The 20,974-nt window shown below is 35.1% G+C and overlaps 1 protein-coding gene across 3 annotated transcripts in view; it reads right to left on the bottom strand.

Moving 5' to 3' along the window:
• Nucleotides 1-20,974, bottom strand: part of LRRC7 (leucine rich repeat containing 7) — a 111,650-nt gene that overhangs the window by 5,948 nt on the left and 84,728 nt on the right. For 2 of the 3 annotated variants that reach the window (XM_008587375.1, XM_008587377.1), the window contains one exon: nucleotides 12,789-12,863. In XM_008587375.1, coding sequence (XP_008585597.1) covers nucleotides 12,789-12,863 — 75 coding nt within the window. The remainder of the gene's footprint in view (nucleotides 1-12,788; nucleotides 12,864-20,974) is intronic. The other variant, XM_008587376.1, reaches the window with a different exon arrangement.

Genomic DNA, 20,974 nt, shown 5'->3' with positions numbered 1-20,974 from the left:
AGAGAAAGAGAGAGAGAGAGAGAGAGAGAGAAAGAGAGAGAGAGAGAGAGAGAGAGGGGGGGAGGGAGGGAGGGAGGGAGGGAGAAGTGGCGGGGGGATTGGAAGGGGAATTGCACCCAGAGACTAGCTTGCTTGTCAACACCTTCCACCCCCACAGTGCTCATGAAAACACAGCCTAAACACTGCTGGTTTAGGCCAATCTTCTCATTTTGTAAATGAATGACCTACACCTCAGAGAGACCAAGCAAGTTGTCTGAAGTTACACAGCCAGGGAAAGGGCTACAGCTGAATCATAACATTCCTTATTATTTCTCTCAACAGTTTACTGAAATAATAAGACTACAATTAGTTCAAGAGATTTGAACTGTCATTTAACTGACCATGATAAAATAATGAACATTCTTTCCCTTAAAATTTTTGCCATATTACCTCCTAACATAATTCTGTTCTTGCAAATCTGTGATTCCCCCTCAGATTCCTATCAGGTTTAATTTAACTTATTCTAAAAATACTAGTGGAAATAACATTTAGTCCTAAATGGAAATCTACAAAAGTGCTGAATCTCTCATTCTTATTATAGTTTCAACTCTGGCTTAATTGGGTAACATGGCCATGTGTGAGCTTTCTCTCTTGAAAGTATGAAGACTAAGTCAGACAATCTGTTAGGGCAATGCCAGGAGACCTGAGAGGAAATAGATTAAAAAGAAGGAAACTTTTAGTAGGTAGAATCTATACATTTGGCACCTTATTAGACAAGGGTTTAAAAAAGAAACAAGAATCAAATTGTGATGTCATTAACATGTGCACCTTGGAGGAACAGCAAACTTACGAAGATGATAGAGTTTGTGGTACTGGTGACACATGCAAAGGAGTGGAGTTCATGAAGGATGCCAGGGTGGGAGCATTAGCAACAGAGGTTAGGTTTTTACTGCAGCTTGGTGTTAACCACATGCAAGGATGAGAGATTTATGAGAAACAAGTTCAAAAGGGAGCATTGTGAAAGAAGGGAAATCAAACTGGGAAGCAAGATAGGGCTATAAAGTTGGAAGTGTAGAGTAAAACTCAAAGAGAATGTTTTCTGCATATCTGGACATCTAGGAAGATCTGTGTGAAGTGAGGTAGAAAGAGGTGAAACAGGGCCCAATATTTCCTGCCAGTGGATGGCAGAAAGCTGGCTCTAGCCTGAGATTCTCACAGGTACCAGTGCACTGAGGACAGGGAACAGAAGGACTCTGAAAGAGTTATTTTTATTAAAGATTTACAAAATGAATTAATATATGTTGAATGCATAGGACAGGGCCTGACACACTATAGCCACTAGCTGTGTGATCTTCGATATTTCATGTAATGAAAAATAGAATTAGCTAAGCAAGAAAAAAAAATTCCTTCCTCTGACTTTTCATCTTTCTATTCTTGTGTCTTAACGAAAATAGTATTTATTAAATTCAAGGAAGTAATAGTGAAATAATATAAATAGTAGTAGGTAACATTTATTGATTGTTTATGGGTGGGAATTTATGTCATTGTTGCCCATTCTTTGTATCTTGACACAATTTGTTTCTTTGAATGTCATGAAGTTATAACTAATGTTCATTAAATGATTTCACTTTTTAATAGTAATTGAGCTATTTCTTGATATGGAGTATTATGCTAGGCCTGTTGTCAGGAGAGGGCAGTGACAGAGGGGATTGGAAGAAGTGTTTGAATGGAAGGAGAAGATAGAAACTCAGCTCTAGAGAAGCTTCTCCTTTCATTCTTAGGAAAGAAGACCAAAGAGAATTTACCATGAATTTAGCATGAACATGGCTAGCTGGCTTACATCTTGGATAGTTCAGACAGGGAATCAAAGAATGTTACTGCATTTGTGTAGGGCTTTTCCAGTTAAAATAAAGACAAGAATGACAATATTTTAACTAGTGGGGTTTTGTGGTGGTTTTTTGTGTGTGAGCAGAAGAGGCTGAGGAGATAAAGGCTGGTACTATGCAATATTAATTGCAGAGTATAAATCCAATAATGCTTTTAAAAATAAATGTGTATGATTTACATTTGTGTATATGATATTTTAAATATGTGCATAACATAAATGCAAAAGATGATTTAAGGAACAAGTACTAAAATAATGAAAATTTAAAATATATTGCCACATTTGGCTACCTATATGTTTTATGTAAACACACTATCATAGGTTTGAATAAAATGTGTACAATTTTGAAGAAATTGAAACTTAAATGGGCCGGCCCGGTGGCGCACTGGATAGTGCGCCGCTTGGGAAGCGCGGCGGCGCTCCCACCCGAGGGTTCGGATCCCACATACAGACCGGTTACCGCTCACTGGCTGAGCGAGGCGCGGGAGCAACACTGAGGGTTGCGATCCCGTTGCCGGTCCCCGGTCCGGTACGGGGGCAACACTGAGGGTTGCAATCCGTTGCCGGACACGGAAAAAAAAAAAAAAAAAAAAAAAAAAAAGAAAGAAAGAAACTTAATGAAAACTGAGAAATAAATGAGTGGCTTATTAAGTTGAAATGAAGCTAATAAGAAAACAATCTAGGAAGGGAAAAGATATTCTGAAAGTTTTATGCTTCAAGAATATGTAATTAATGGGTTTCTAGCTTTAGCTGATTTGAAAGTATGAAGGAATATTTTACTATAAACTTTATATTATTTCCAGAAGATATCCCCCTCATTTTAATTTCATTTGACATCTTCTGTGCCACAAAATGTTGTTTATTGCCCTTTTTCATGATTTAGACATGAAAAGATTGAGGGTTAAAGAAAATAATATTTGCAATTCTGACAAAAAGAAGAGCTTTGCAATTACAGCTCATCAATTTACTATAAAACACACTCGATTTCTGGATTTCTTCCTTTAATTCCTTCCTTAATTTATTGTTGATTTCTTTCTGGTAAATGTTTTGGTAAATGGATAAATTATGGATGTTTATATTGCAGAAATTTTCCAGATGATACTGTAATTCTCTTAGGAATTCTGTCCTATTCTTATTATCCAAAGCTCTAAACTTAAAAACTAGCCTTAGAGAAGGCTTGGCCACAGGGTTGGTAGGATTATCCAACAAAAAGGATAGCATGGATCTTTTTAGACTTCAATAGGGAAATCAGATTAGAGATTTTTGTATGTGATTTTTAGTTGGTTTAAACACACCCTGAAGGGACAAACATTAAAAAGACCAGTACGCATATATTTTGTACTTTAGATATCCGTATGTTAATATCTCACACTTTGAATGCTTGCTCTAGGGATAAGGGAAAACTAAAAATACAGCAACCAAGTTAGAGTCATAAGGGCAAGTCTTCATGGTGTCCAATCCTGATAGTCAAGCATTATGAGAAACAGTAGGAATTGTAGATAATTAAAATTGTGCATCACATTAACTACCTGGAATTCTCATTTCAGAATTTAATCTGATAGAGTAGCTCATTAAATATTGGGATGTATTTAGGGCTGAGTATACTGCATAATCAATACTACATTGACTCTATGCCAAGTCATTTAAATAGCTTTTCTAGCTACCAAAAATCTGAACTATAGACCTTTAATTCTTAGAGAGTTCGCATGAAAAATTTACATTGATCTTTGTAAATATGAGGAAGGTTGAAGTCTTAATAGCTTTTACTGTAGTATTAAAACACCTCCACAGAACAAAACATAAATAAGAATTTCTCATCTGCCTTAAGTGCACACATGTACTGCAGCTTTAATATCTCATGAATCCAGGCCCAAAAGAGACATGGCAAGGTAGAATAGACTCAGCTGAAGACCTTGTGAATTATGTGCATAGAAACTGGTGTGGAACTGATAAAGAGTAATTCTGAAGAAACTTACTTATTTATCTGCTCTGATTTTAGAATGCCTGCTTTTCTTCTCATCAAACATGTCAAATGAACATCTCCAGCAAATGAATTTTCTACCTTGATTGCAAGGCAGTTTCCCAACAAGCCACATGAAGAATTGCAAAATCAACCCCTCATTTTCAGGATGCCCTTTGTAGCCAGGTTAGTCTCTGTTTTGGTGAAGAGCTTGCTCTTAAAAGACAGACAGGGGTTCATTTTATTAAATGTTAAATATTCAGCTCTTTTCTGGTCTTTCTTCCTCCTTCATTTTTTACTCTGTGTAGTTTTGGGCATGTCTATACCGGCTAACTTGTGTAAAGGTAGGGGCTTAGTTATATTCCCTAACACATTTTTTACATTGCTTGGCACAATACTTTGTACATAGTGGGCATTTGATGCATATTTTCCAAACCCACACAAATAAATAAGAACATGTGACAAATGTGATGCTATCAGTAAAATTTGCTCCAGAGAATAAGTATTATACAACGGAAAAAACTCAAATAAGTTATTTAACATCTATCAACAATAGACACCTTGCAGAGTTGTTGTGTGATTTAAATGACACAATCTAGAAGCTTAATTAATATTATTTTTCTATCAGCTAAACTGTGGAGGAGAGGATAGAGCCAGCCTAATGAACATAACCTGTCTTTATTGGTTTTTATGTTTTACTTAACACTTACAATAATATCTTTTCTGATTCGCCAAAAGTATTTTCTCAATCTCTTTATTACTAATCTGTGCTATAACTTTATATATTATGAACAAAACTAAATGTATAACGATATGAAACTGGCATATAAAACTCCACATTTGTAAAAACCTGTTTTTAGTTGCCATCTAATCCATCTGCATTTTTTAAAATCTTTTTCTCCAAAGTATTATGTTATTATAACCTATAATTTCTCTGAACACTAAGAGTTGCGTGATTACGTTCCTGCCCCCCAACATTTCTGGCAGTTTTGATTTTCAACCACCGGATAAGATAAACTATAGAAATGTGTTAACTCATTTGGCCTTGCTGGGCAATGCTTTAGTGAAATTTCCAAATACCTTCAGTATATTTCCTTAAGAGTCCAACACAGTTTTAACAGTGAAAAATATTTCCCACTCTGTACTTTTTGTTGGTTTTTGGAGAAAATTTAAAAATTTACAAAAATGAACATATTTGACCCTTCCTTAGTAATTCATGGTAATAATTGTGAACATCAACACTCTCTGGAAGAAAGCCGTGAGCCCAATTTAGTTTACTGGTATAATAAACATTTACCAAAGTGTGTCTGTAGAAGTGATTAATTGATGCTCTTAGTAAAGAGGGTTGTATGATTAAACATGTTGGGCAATAAGAGTTTGTAAGATTTCTTAGGGTTATTAGTATGCTTAGTATATTGTGAAATGCTGAAATGAGAGAGAGAGCATGAGGTGGTTCTGAAACTTTTTTGACCAGGAACTCTTTTTTTTTCAAAGATATCTTAAAGTATGCCATTGGGGACTGTTCTATACTGAATGACACAGTCTGCTGTACTGTTTGAATCTTGTTTCTGTCGTTTAAAAGAAGTTTTCTCTCTCTTTCTGCACAGTGAAGCTGTCAGCTATGACTTCTTGCTTCTGGATTGGGGACTGTTCTATACTGAATGACACAGTCTGCTGTACTGTTTGAATCTTGTTTCTGTCTTTTAAAAGAAGTTTTCTCTCTCTTTCTGCACAGTGAAGCTGTCAGCTATGACTTCTTGCTTCTGGCAATGTGCCTGGGCCCAGAAGCTTTCCTCCTGGTGGTTTGGAAAACTAGATAAGAGTCCGAGTATAAAACAAATCCTCTCTTATGAGTAAAACCCATGAGATTTAGCACATGGACTCTGTGACATTAATTATGGCTTCTCAGAAGCATTTTGGGTTTTTTTTGTTTTCTAGTTTATATTTTTGTTCCTGATAGCTGAAGCTGTTGGATAAATGAGCTTTAACTAAGTAAGATGATTCTGTTAGCAGCTAATCACACTCATTGGTCACTAAAAGAGCCATAATGACTGGATAAGGAAAATGTGGTATATATACACAGTGGAATACTACTCAGCCATAAAAAAGAATGAAATTCTGCCATTTGCAGCAACATGGATGAGACTGGGGAAAATTATCCTAAGTGAAACAACCCAGGTGCAAAAAGAGAAATACCACATGGTTCTTGCTCATAAGTGGGAGCTGAATCCATGAATAAACAAATAAACAATAAAAGGAGAAAGAGAGGAAGAAAGAAACAACAATCACAATAATATGTTGAATTTTTAGGAGAGAAAAGAACTGTGGTTATTAGAGATGGAAAAGGGGAGGAGAGGGGGACAAGAAGGGGGTGAATGAGAAATTGGTTAACAACGAGTGATTACGTATTGTAATGATGACTAAGCTAATTATCCTGATCTAACCATCACACATTGTACACAACTACTGAAAATCAACTTTGTACCCCACATATACATATAATAAACTATCTTACAAAAAAAAGACAGGCTTTGAAAATGTCTTGATAGAAAGGCTATAAATTTTCAAATAATCTATGTACGAATAGTCATAAAAAACACTCTATTGGCTTATAAACCTTCTATTGGCTTCTACCGTACATTAACATTAAAATGTGCATATTATTGTGAGAATTTAATATGATAAAAATCTACTTTACCATGTAAAATCTATAAACATGTATATTGATAAAGAAAAGGTTATGTAATTTCTATGTATAATATAATCATAAGTACAGAGAAAGACCAAAGTTAAAAAATTCGGTGTTTTACAATAGAATATATTTTAATGTCTGGGAATAATAGAGATATTTTCATCAAAGAAAATTATGAACATGAGTATGTGAGACTTCTCATCACTGAATTTTTATGTAAAACACTATGGAGCAGACATAGAGACAAAACAGAAATGATAACAAACCAAAATAGAGACGAAAAAAAAGCCATAAAACTTTCATTCAGACAAGGAAGGTTTGATTTGATGGTTGTATACAGATATAACACTATCTACTCGCATCTGTGTACAACAGATACAGCCATCCACATATATTTCATTTAGACTTCTGGGGAGTCTAAACTTACTTCTCACCTTTTGAGCCTTGAAAGCTATATGAGTATCTCCCATCCCCACCCCCCACTCCAGCCCATCTCCATGTTTGAATTCTCCGGCTCCATGAGAAATTTCTTAAAATCCCAGGGTTTTCTTTCTTAGCAACTCTAGAACTGTGGTTATTAGAGATGGAAAAGGGGAGGAGAGGGGGACAAGAAGGGGGTGAATGAGAAATTGGTTAACAACGAGTGATTACGTATTGTAATGATGACTAAGCTAATTATCCTGATCTAACCATCACACATTGTACACAACTACTGAAAATCAACTTTGTACCCCACATATACATATAATAAACTATCTTACAAAAAAAAGACAGGCTTTGAAAATGTCTTGATAGAAAGGCTATAAATTTTCAAATAATCTATGTACGAATAGTCATAAAAAACACTCTATTGGCTTATAAACCTTCTATTGGCTTCTACCGTACATTAACATTAAAATGTGCATATTATTGTGAGAATTTAATATGATAAAAATCTACTTTACCATGTAAAATCTATAAACATGTATATTGATAAAGAAAAGGTTATGTAATTTCTATGTATAATATAATCATAAGTACAGAGAAAGACCAAAGTTAAAAAATTCGGTGTTTTACAATAGAATATATTTTAATGTCTGGGAATAATAGAGATATTTTCATCAAAGAAAATTATGAACATGAGTATGTGAGACTTCTCATCACTGAATTTTTATGTAAAACACTATGGAGCAGACATAGAGACAAAACAGAAATGATAACAAACCAAAATAGAGACGAAAAAAAAGCCATAAAACTTTCATTCAGACAAGGAAGGTTTGATTTGATGGTTGTATACAGATATAACACTATCTACTCGCATCTGTGTACAACAGATACAGCCATCCACATATATTTCATTTAGACTTCTGGGGAGTCTAAACTTACTTCTCACCTTTGAGCCTTGAAAGCTATATGAGTATCTCCCATCCCCACCCCCCACTCCAGCCCATCTCCATGTTTGAATTCTCTGGCTCCATGAGAAATTTCTTAAAATCCCAGGGTTTTCTTTCTTAGCAACTCTAACACATGAACCTGGGGTCTTCCTTACAGGTATTGTCTCCGTACTCCATACTCATCCTTTCTGGCATACACCTCTTACCCCTGCTCCCAAAGATGCATGCCAGTCTAGCCCACAGACTAGCTCCTCCTACTCATCTTCTTCTCTTCTCTTTTAAGCCTGGAGGAACTCCTGCTCCACAGGAGTAGGCTCCCTTTTCTCTATTCCCTCAACACCTGGAGATCTCCATGATTCCCTGGGCTCCTGCCACATGGGTCTTGCCTTTCCCACTCACTTGCTGATTCACTGTATGAAGTAAGAAGAGGAGGAACCAGCATTTTTGCTTCTGAGTGGCCATCATCTCTATATCCCGAGAAACACCCTCTTGCATTGATTACTTCATTATATTATCACTGCTACAACATCTATTAGTTACATCACAAAATCAAGTACCTTGTTAATTTTCTAATGTGTCTGCTTATGTTTATCTTGTCTTCTTAGCTTTACCCCCGAGGGCACATGACTTCCCTCTTACCTATTATGTGGCTTTTAATGACATCCCTGTATATGACACTAATTAGGATGTTATGGAACAGAGCGGCAATAATAGGCCCAATGTGCATCAAACCCCATGATTGTGGCCGAAATATGGTGCTCTGAGCCCAACAACTTAACAATAACTAACTAAGAAAAAGTTAAAAAATTACAATAATAGTAATTCTGCTAATGTTCAAGTATTTGTTGATAGACTTATTTTTTGAGTGTGGTTTCTCGAACTGTCCATATGAATTGCAGGGCCAAGGCTTTTTAAGACTAGGGGGGGAAAAAAGGAAAATATCTATCTGTTTGAATTACTGAATGATTATTTTATTTCAATATCTTAGAAATACAGACATAGACCAGGAATATATTTTGGATTATAAATTCCAAAACTCTTAAAATGCTGGTAAGGTAGAAGAGACTATAAAATTTTCTTCAGTTGGGTACCATATTTATATGTCTCATATTAGAAAAATCTGTTTGGTGATTGATAAAATCTGGATCTCATTAACTAATTTTCTATATATTATTTCATTTACCTTCTGCCAAAGTCTGTCATTGGCTCCTGTATTTGAGCAAGGGGATGGGTAAATGAAGGGGAGAGGGGCTGACTACTCCAAAAGAGCACAACATCCTTACAAGTGAGCTTTAGGCTACAACTGTGAATATGTTGTTAACTATCAAGTAGAATATACTATTTTTTCTAGTCTACTATTCTTTTCAACAGGCTAACTATAATATATAATTAGTAGATTTTCTGTATTCAAATACATTTTGAATTGTAAAATGTATAATAAATTAAAATGAATTATTTTCACTGGAAGGAACATTAGAAAAAAGAAACTATGTTAAACTAATGAAATTGCCATTTCAAAAATGGTCTAATATTGGCAAATTCACATGGTTCAATCTAATAACATTTTTACTAATGATCCACATGCTTTCAGCTTTTTCTTTCTCTCACTCTTTTATATAATTCAACTTTACTAGAGGTGAGGATGTGAAAAGTCAGATCTCCCAGCACACTGCTCTTTCCATATACTACATTGTCTTAAAGCAAAATAGCACCGTGATCCACATGCTTTCAGCTTTTTCTTTCTCTCACTCTTTTATATAATTCAACTTTACTAGAAGTGAGGATGTGAAAAGTCAGATCTCCCAGCACACTGCTCTTTCCATATACTACATTGTCTTAAAGCAAAATAGCACCGTAAGTCACTTAAATATGCTGATTAATTGTAGTCTATTCAGGGAAAATGAACAGTAAAATGACAAAAAATCATGTGGAGATGTTTTAATTAACACTATCCTTTAATGCACACATCTTCACATAATTCAAATAACATACTCATAATACCATAGCAGAATAAGGAGAGAGTGGTGGGTAAGAATATTTACAGAAAAAGAAAGATCTTATCAAATAAATTCTGGAAGGTGGGGGAGATTTAGGAAAGGTATATCTTCTTTGCTATTTCTTGTTTGCTATTTGCTGTTGAGTTAGATCAAACACAGTAACTGTCATCATTAGGGATCCCATTCATTGTTTTCTTTTTCTTCCTTTTACCTTGATTTTCCAGGTTACACATTGTCATTAAGCTTGGTAAATAAATTAGATCCAGTAAGAACACATGATACTGATCTTGTAAGTGATAGAGAAGTCAATGTTATTAAGCCATTTTTTTCCAACATTCTGTAAACTAAGAATGAATAGTATAGAGAGACAAAAATATAGTTTGCCCTCTTAGCATCTGACACTGGCAGCAATTTCAGTTCAGAAGTAGCCATTTTTATTTCTTTCAGTAAGTATAATTGCCCACTTGTGCCTTTAAACTAGCATGAATGAAACTTAAATACAGTAATTTATTTGATTAAGGTCTATGTGGTTTTTTCTTTTACTGAAGATGGTCTTTGATTTTATTGTACTAGATACAAATAAGTTCTATAGCAAAAATAAAATGTTACATCCTCAGTAGTCATTTGTGGAGAGGAGACTTCCCAGGTGCAGCTCTTCTGCAGTATTCTTGGCTTTTAACTTATTGGACTCATATTTCCTTCTTCGTACTTCTTGCATTAGCAATTCATTCCTCTGTGCACTTTGCTCTTGCTGTATACCTCCCAGGGATTAGAAATACTAAACTCACATCCCCACATACAACCCTTTGAGGATTTCACAGCCGGAAAAGAGCATTCTAAGCCTGCAGGTAGACGCTAACTTCTTATTTTCCCTTCTGCAGGATATATACGATTTTGTTATGATGCATATGCATTCATTTCTTTTCTAAATCTGAGCAGAAGTGAAAAATATTTCTTTTGCCACTCTGTCATGGATGAAGGAAACTCCCCAACCTGTCTCAAACTATAGAATGCATCTCTACCCGGCCTAGCATTCCAATAGGTCAGAGATCTGAGATTAGCTGGCTACATTTTTTTTTTCAGATTCTGAGATTCTAAGTAATTTCTTTGAAATTAAGTAGAGAGAAAAAAACCCTAAAAACTAGCCATTTCCTTTGCTAATAAGAAGCATTTAGCAAGTTTAGGGAGCTACATTTTTAGTTTATTCTTGATTGTCTTTCACAGCAATTTATAAAATTATCAAACAATTGAATTTTTGATCTGAGAAGGACCTCAGATATATAATCTACAGTTCATTTTACACTTAGCAAATCTGGAGCCAATAGACAGGATGTAAAATGCTTGAGATGACAGGACTAGTTAGGCTATCCAGAAACATAGAACTTCCATAATAAAGTGGCAAAAATATTTTGGATTATTTTATGTCTTTTTTGTTTCAATGTTCTAACTCAAAAGACCAACTGCTGTCTTCCTCTTCTACCTGCATTAAATGGACTCTGGCTTGCTGGATGGTATTTCCGCAGTGACATTGCCACAGGTTGGAGCAGCCCACAGCCTTTTCACAGCTCTATTATTTTTGAAAACTTGAGTAGCTAATTATAATCTTGCTAGTTAAAAACATTTTTGAGGGGGGCCAGCCCGTGGCTCACTCGGGAGAGTGTGGTGCCATGGGTTCGGATCCCATATAGGGATAGCTCAATGGGTGAGCATGGTGCTGAGAACACCACGTCAAGGGTTAAGATCCCCTTACCGGTCATCTTAAAAAAAAAAAAAATTCTGAGAATAAAATGTTAAAGCAATCTTGATAGGTGTGCGTGTGTGTGTGTGTATACACACACACACACACACAGCCATATATGTGTGTGTTTACATATATATATATATGTATATGGCTCTAAAGGATTTCTACTTTTCTAGGACTTTCTGAGAGAGTTCAGTAAATAGGAGGTAGAAGATCTCCTCAAAGCAGAGTTGAAGGGGTTCTTGCTTTCTTATAACTCTTTGTATAGCTGATTTGACTAAGGTTTCTTTCCCACATGTCTGTCTTCTCAATGCCCCTAAATCTTTAATATATTATGTTGAATCATTTCATAACTGTTACAAATAGTCAAATATCAGCAATTTCAGGTAGTTCCATCTATTTATATAGTGGGAAATTTCTGGGTCATAAGTCAAAATACTGAATCTTAAATACATTGACAATACTTAAGAGCCTTTTCTTGCAATGTAGTAAATGATTAGTACTTCTTATGTAGCAAGCTAATTCAGAGAGAAGGAAAAAGAAAGCAAAATGGATAAGGTTATGTCAAGACTTTGCCTAGCTGTTTAGTGGATGACCCTTTTCTGATATGCAGAGCATTAAGTTAGAGAAAGTCTTTTTCTACCAGACAATAAATTTTTAAAAGTCATCTTATATACAACTAAACTTTTGTTCACCTGGGAAGGGGGAGTAGAGAGATATTACCATGTGTTTCATAGAATTCAAAGAGTAATGAACTTACAGTTGAGAAATTAACTATGAACCAACTCTTCTCCTTCCTCAGAAGTCACACAGATAACCTATTTGGGTACTTCATTTCTCTTACTTTTACTTGATAACTATTCCTAGATTCTTATATATATATCTCAATTCTTCTTATATTACCAAGTAATTCCATTCAATTTAACAGTAATATTCAGAACACCTACCATGCAGCAGGTACTGTGTAAGGTACTAGGGGTACAGGATTCTATCACACTGAATTGTTTTTCACTTTCCTCTCAATCCCAAAACAATACAGGCAAACAAGAAATGTAAGAAAGACTTATTTCAATCATTTAATTCAAGTCATTTAACTTAATAACATGGTTACATACTTGTTTTATTGTTGGCATTTGCATGCATTGCTTTTGTCTGTCTTACCTGAAGGATCTTATCACCAGGCTGTAGTAGGTTGGATGCTGGCCCATCAGGCTGAACCCTAGTAACAAAGATACCCTATAAGTCAGAAGTAACAGAGGTTAGGATTCTATTAGCAACAACTAGGCCTAATTAAACACATTTTCATTCACACAGAAAACAGTGAAAACATTTTAAAAAATAGTTTTTACTTGTAAGCTTCAAAGATTGTTATAGAATTCTAAGCAAGGCAACATTCACCAAGCCACACTTAAGTAAAGTAACATGTTCACTTGCAAAAAAAACAAAACAAAACAAAAAAACCCAAAAAAACCTCATCTTGTTTTTGAAGTGTAATTATGTAATTGATCTCCTGGCATATTCTTAATAATTTGTTTTGTAAAATATCTGAAATATGATAGAACCATTTTTTTGGTGTAAATTTTGAATTTTTATTTTTATTCTACATTAAATGTGTCCGATTTGATAGGTTATAAATTCACTGTACACTTGAAAAGCCTTATAGGATTTTATATACATACTGGTTTATTTTAATGAGTATTACTTTGTATGTTACTGAGAATTTTAATATAAAATGTATGTGAACAAATTAAACATAAGAAAAATCAAACGTATTTTAAATAGTTTATGTCTACATAGTTATAAAATCCTAAATTGATTAGTTTATAATAAAAGTCAAATTAATTTTGTTGATCATATATATAAAACAAGCATTTATTGAGTGTCTATCAAATGCTGGGCCTTCATTGCTAGTGATAGACAGATATACAGGATATGATTTCTGACTTCAGTGAGCCCACAATCTAGTGGAGAAGTCAAGAAAACCAACAATTACAAATCAGCTTGAGAAGTATTATGACAGAGGTATAACAGATTGTAAAAAATATTGCATCCGGTTTATATTTGGTGCATCAGGGCTTCAAGGAGGAGGAGACACCTGACAGCTGGATCACAAAGGACAAGTAAAAGACATCCACACAGATAAGGAGAGGAGGATATTGCAGATAGAAAGAATAGCACATACAAGAGTGAGAGTGCCTGTCACATTTGGGAAATGGCATGTAGTTCTATAATGACTGGAATGCTGATGGAAGGGTGGGATGGATGGAGTTGGGAGTGTGGCAGAAGATCACGCCAAAATGTAGGCAAGGGCCAGATCAAGATGGGACTTTAATCAACCTTCTTAAAAGTTTGAGGAGCTACTGAAGGATTTTAAGCATGATGATGATAAGATTTTAGTTAACATCCAAAGAATGAACTGATGAATGGATAAACAAAATGTGGTATATCCATATAGTGGAGTATAATTTGGCAATGAAATGGAATGAAGTATCAATACATGCTACAACATGAATGAACTTTGAAAATCTTATGCTGAATGAAAGAAGCCAGTCACAAAAGGCCACATATTGTATAATTCCATTTGTATGAAATGTCAAGAATAGGCAAATACATAAAGACATAGAGTAGATTAATGTTTGCCCTGGGCTGGGAGCAGGGGACTGAGCAGTAACTGTTAATGTGTACATTGTTTCTTTTTGAAGACAAAAGGCCACATATTGTATAATTCCATTTGTATGAAATGTCAAGAATAGGCAAATACATAGAGACATAGAGTAGATTAATGTTTGCCCTGGGCTGGGAGCAGGGGACTGAGCAGTAACTGTTAATGTGTACATTGTTTCTTTTTGAAGGTAATAGAAGTGCTCTGAAGTTAGACAGCGCAGACAGTTGCACTATTCTGTGAATATAAAAAACTCACTTAATTGTACACTTTGAGAATGTGAATCGTATGATATGTGAATTATATCTCAATATAGCTATTATTATTTTTTTAATTTCTAAGAATGATTAATAAAATAAGACAATATTTTAATATCCATGTCTTTTTTAAGAAAATTGCTGGTCTGTCAACTTAATGACTCCCACTTAAACCCATAACTTTGTGTATGTATGTACTTATGTATAAATGGTTTATCAAACAGACCCAAATTAAACTTACTTCTACTCATGTTTTTATTTAGCATTTCAGATTTTATGTAACTTATTAATTTAAGGCTTCTGAATGATGTTTATCTTTCCTTCCCATTTAAAGATGAAACTACAGCTAGGCATCAAAATTTCTAGAAAACTGCATGACTTGTAACCTAGTAATTAAGCTTCTAAAACTTAAAGAATTAGACAAATATGTGATATACATGTACTAATGTGTTCATCATAATACAATTTGTAATAAAAATTACATACCACACCTAAATGTCAACCTAGCATTGATTAAAGAAATTATGGGAAATTCATACAAGAGAATATGTGGTCATTAAAACTGAAGTCCTACATGGCTAACGTAGTACTTAGTGAAACAAGCAGGTTATTACCAGAGGCTGAGAGGGGAGGAGAAGTGGTGGATTAACAGGAACAAAGCTATACTATCTACCCTAAGTGAATCAATGTATATGCATGTATTGAAACAACACACTGTATCCCCAAAATACATACAAGTAAATGTTAAAATAAATGTTAAAATAAAAGTGAAAAAAAAAGAAAAAAATGAGGCAGATTACATATGCCAGTATGGATCAATCTGGGATCTGAGGTCAAGTAAAAATGGCAAATGCAATATAATGTCTGTTCTCATTTGTGTAAACAATAAAAAGGGACATGCGCATGTCAATATGTGTGTATATACACAGAAAAATTCTGGGAGAATGCAGAATACACTATTAATACTGTGTGCTTCTTGATGAAGGATAGAGGACTGGGGATCTGAGATAATCCAATCTACTTGGATTTCTCTCTTTCTCTCTTTTTTTAAACTATGTGTAATTATTCCCTTTCCAATGAGAAAATAATAAAAAAGGAATAACTAAAGTTATTTTAAAAGCAAATAATTATTCTGTTCATGTTAAAAGTTTAAATGCTAGTAACTAAAAGGGGAAAGACAAGCAATATTAAATATAATTAATTATGGGTAAAAAAGAAGCATGTGTAAAACATTGTGTGTGTTATGATACTATTTTTGCTGAAGTATGTTTGTATGTATATTTGTGTTGGAAAATATCTGGATGGTTATCCCGTACACATTAACAATGGTTATACTTGGTAATGGGACTTTTTAAAAAAATCTGTATTTCTGTGTTTTCTCATTTTTCTACAATGATTATGCACTACTTATACAATTAAGAAAATAATTAAACCTTAAAAAATATTTTAGGTTAATGGTGGCACTACTACTATTAGGAGTGATGCTTAAACAGCTTTGGCCAACCTAATTTTACAAATGGTCAATTCAGAAGAAAACAGAAAATAAGTTTTGAAAAAGGATGGTTAAATGAGGCACAATGATTAATCCACCAGACCAATGAATGGCATTGGTTGTGACAACAAATATAATCCCCACAGTCCTTTCCACATTGGGCACATAGTTCTCATACTCCATCAACCCAGGAGACTATATAATCAGTCTCCCTGGTAACACCTTGCTTTGCTTTTGGGATCTCTGTATAATAAACAGAATGACACTATTGCCCAAAATAAGCCACTATATTTCTGGTTCCTGGAGGCAAAGTTGTTTTGACTATTATTTTATCCCAGCAGTCAAACTCTCTGCTACTTAGTTAATTTTGATTGCCTTTCTTCGGCTCATTGTACAGGAACCGTTTTAATAATGTTTATATGAATTCAGACCATAGGAGCTGAGTTATGGCCATCATATCTGCAATGCTGGGAGGAACCAGCAACTTTGCACAAGCTGACTGCTGAAAGAATACAAATCTGTGGCAGGTTTAATTTCATCCATCACATAGTTCAACTGCTGTCCTGAAGTCTGGCTTTGACGAATGCTGGGAGGAACCAGCAACTTTGCACAAGCTGACTGCTGAAAGAATACAAATCTGTGGCGGGTTTAATTTCATCCATCACATAGTTCAACTGCTGTCCTGAAGTCTGGCTTTGACACTTAACAGTTGCCTGAGTCTTCCAAAGCATTTATTATTTTCTTTTGAAGCTTTATTATTTCTTTTTAATTTTTTTCAATTAAAAAATGTTAAATGAAAAAAATCAATTAACTACTGCCCATTGATATTGTCTCCTCTTTCCTATCTGTATCTTATCAGCCAGCATACTGCCACATTAGTCGAAACAGATAGCAACGAGTGCTATATTTGAAAATGGTCTATGACATTCATTATTTGTTGAGGTGGAATGTTTCCCAAAAGCCTGCTGCAAAGTGCGGTGCCCTAATTTCTCATTGTATTTATGTATATAAACACTGCCATTTGAAAGAGACCAAAAAAATCTGAATGCATTTTGTGGTCTCTGTTATGATGAATATTGATGAGAATTATGAAAACTTTGACACTGTTTTGAAAAAGCTCATTGTAATAATGTGTCACCCTTTCAAATCATTTATGCTGAGACTTCAAAGAATACTTTAGCATTGATGACAATTTTGGGGAGAATGATCAGACTATTTGCATTCCGAAAATCAGAACGATATCTTTCTACTCTTTTGTGAAAAGCTATCTCCTAACTTCCAAACAATAGGAAGCCATCTTGCATGTATCAAAGATCCAAATAATGGCATCTTATTAATCTTATAGCTCTGCCAGCAAGATCTCAAATATGTTGTTTCTTATCACATTTGGTAGAGTACTAATTGTGGGACAAACTATATTGGAATGCATTCAAAACTAGTGAAACAATCTAATGTAACAGAAAAATCATCTTGCCCAAAGAAGGGAAATGCCTCAGTAACTCTCTTTTTTTTCATTGAGGGAGTGTGTATCAATGTATTACTGCTGCTATAGCAAATTACCACAAGTTCAGTGGCTTAAAACATCTCAAATGTATTATCTTACAGTTCTGTAGGTTAGAAGTCGAACATAGGTCTCACTGGGCTAAAACAAAAGTGTGGGCAGGGCTACACCTTTTCTGGAATATCTGGAGGAGAATCCATTTCCCTGTGTTTACTAACTTCTAGGAAATTTCCACATTCCTTGGTTCATGGTCTCCTAACATCTTCAAAGCCAATAATAATGCATCTCTCTGACCCCTTTTCTGTTGTCACATCTCCCCTCTGACTGCAGCCAGGGAAGAGTCTCTATTTTTAAGGACCTATGTGATTACACTGGTCCATCTGGATAATCCAGGATAATCTCCTCATCTCAATGTCCTTAATTTCATCACATCTGCAAAGTCCCTTTAACATATAATGTAACATATTCATAGGTTCTAGGAATTAGGATGTGGCTGTATTTGGGGAGCCACTTTTTCTGTCTACCACTTTTTCTGTCTGTGCTCACCATTGAAGAGTTGGGCAAGTTAACTTTTGTGTACTTAACCTTTCCTCATCAGTACAATGGCTATGGTATAATAATGGTACATACCTCATAGAGGTGTTGGATTAGGTGGTGAATAAATATAAAATACTTGGAACAGTGGATAGCACTTAATATAGGGTGAATAAATGTTGCTATATTTATTAAAAGTCTGAAAGTCGAGCTATAATCCAAGGTCTTTTATCCAGCAAAGCCCACACTGAAAGTTTCTAAGTCTCCAACTGTACCGGATTTAGGCAAGAAATTATTCTTCTTTCCTCTCGGTTTAGAGTATGCTGAAAGACCAATATTTGCCATCTTTCCCTTGAATTCCCAACAGATAAAGGTATTGTCATGTCTTTTTTAGGGGAGGGGAAGGGAAGAGGGGTGAAAAGTTACTCCTGCCTCATCTGTGTTTTCCTGGTGGTGGCTTGTAATGATGATAGCTCCAAGTACTGCTCATTCTCAGCAGTGACATGGCTCCCAACTAGACAGCTTTCTGATTATTCATAATAACTCTCAGGGGCTACTTCCATTGGTAGCTCCAAGCAGGGAGCATCGTCAGCTCTTTATAGTAATGGCTGCTAGAATCAACTCTAGTTAGGGGCTTATGGCACATATGAATGTTTTTTTCTAATGTCTCTCACCTCATGAACAGCTCTCAGGTTCCTTAGTGGCTTGAAAACATAATGTTTTTCCCTCAGTACCACTTCAGAAAGTATCTTAGAACAGAGCAACATGGTAGGTGCTGCAAAGTCTTTTCAAAAAAATGTAAATCTTTGCTCTCCTCAAACACCAACAGCTGGATATGCTTGAGACAGACAGACCCCATGGACTCATGTATCAGAGAGTCAAAGCTAAATTATAGACGGCTAGCTGGATGCTTCACATAGGTATGACCTGTTGTATTTCGTGTTTCTGCCCCATTTTTATGCCAATCTTTATGCAAATCATGAGTGGTTATTCCAAAAATATCCATAGTAGTCTTATAAAAAGTTTTGCTTTTCACAAGTAATTTTGAAAAAGGGTGTTTGGGAGATTTCTCACAATGTTAAGATCTGACCTTGTCTTACTGGTTACTTAAGCCTCTGCACCTTTGGACGTAAACCTTAACCCAGAAAGTTAGTCTACAAGGCCAACATTTAATATTCTAACTTTAGAGGAGAGGACCTTTATATGGTCTTTTAATGATGAAGGTGAATGACTGTGACAGTCTCAGCTACTGTAAATGCAGACACCAAAATAGAACTTGTCTCAAGGGACCTGCAACTTCAATTTATAAAATATGTTTTCTTCAAAATTCTGAAGTGTCTTGGCTAATGCTAAGAAACTGGTTCTAGGAAGGCTATATTTGAAATAAAAATTGTATACTATTACAATTCAGAACACATTGGTTAATTTTTTTTTTGGCAGTTCCAAACCCATGACCTTGGTGTTATCAGTCATTGGTTAAATATTATAGAATGTTATGTTTTATGCTTTCATATAATTATTAAGATTAAAGAGGGTTTCTAGAGGAAAATATGATTCATGAAAATAGCAATCAGAGCCATAGACCCAGTAGCTAAGTGGGAACTTTTTTTCCAAATATGTGGCAAATATTAATTTTCTTACATAAAGTGGATAATGTTAATATAAAGCTATATTGTGGCTTGTAGAATGATGGAGTTTGGATGTGTTGTCTGCTCCAAAACTCATGTGGAAATTTGATCTCCAATGTGGCAGCGTTGGAAACTGATTGAGTCATGGGGGCGGATCCCTCGTGAATGGATTAATGCTCTCCCTGGTGGAGGGGAGGAAGTGAGTGAGTTCTAGCTCTGTTAGTTCCCACAAGAGCTGATTGATTAAAGGACCCTGGCACCTCGATTGAGTCATGGGGGCGGATCCCTCGTGAATGGATTAATGCTCTCCCTGGTGGAGGGGAGGCAGTGAGTGAGTTCTAGCTCTGTTAGTTCCCACAAGAGCTGATTGATTAAAGGACCCTGGCACCTCCTCTCTCTCTCTCTCTCTCTCTCTCACTTCCTCTCTCACCATGTGATCTGCTTTTACCCGCCGGCTGCCTGCTGTTTTTCCACCATGAGTAGAAGTAGCCTGAGGCCTGTGCCAGATGCAGCTGTCCCAGAATTGTAAGCCAAATAAACCTCTTTCCTTTATAAATTACCCAGTCTCAGGTATTTCTGTTATAGCAACACAAAGCGGATTAAAACATAGAAGCAACATAATGTAGACTATATTTACTTTGTCCCTGTGATTAATAGTAGACTTGACACAACAAGGATAAAGTTATTATCAATAGCGGTCTTCTCCATGAATCAAAAGTGTGATGACAAAATATTTTAAGGTTAATTGCTGTGCATCAAATTTTAGGCTTTGAAGAATTTGCTGTCATAGCAAGTGAGGAATTTACATACAGCAAAAAAGCCTTATACCATGGCTGCTAGAAACTAAAGGAGAGGGGATGTCAAGAGAGGGAACTAGCAGCTGAATATGACGCTTCAGTGAATGGCTGAAATTTGGCTGACAAAGCAACGAAATGTAAAATCCATAAAAGATAAACCAGAAGTAGAATTGCTTTAAAAACTTAAAATTTGAGACAGAAATACAAATAAAAATTCTACCACTGATTAAGTCCTCTAAAAATTTCACAAAAATCTTACGTTTAAAGGAGTTTCAAACTCTATTTCACTATTTTTAAATAAAATAAATATTAAAATGGAAATCATTTGCTTGCATTTGTAAAAAGATGTATTCATTATGCATTGGAGCAATGAGAAGACTAATAAAATCTAGGGAAATTGACTATGAGATTACAAATATCTTCATGGCAATATAACTGAATATAATATGCTAGCACAAGAAATACACATTGTTTGG

The sequence above is a fragment of the Galeopterus variegatus genome, unplaced genomic scaffold (genome assembly GCF_000696425.1).
Source record: "Galeopterus variegatus unplaced genomic scaffold, G_variegatus-3.0.2 Scaffold4360, whole genome shotgun sequence".
NCBI lineage: Eukaryota > Metazoa > Chordata > Mammalia > Dermoptera > Cynocephalidae > Galeopterus > Galeopterus variegatus.
This window is presented reverse-complemented; position numbering and strand designations above follow the sequence as displayed.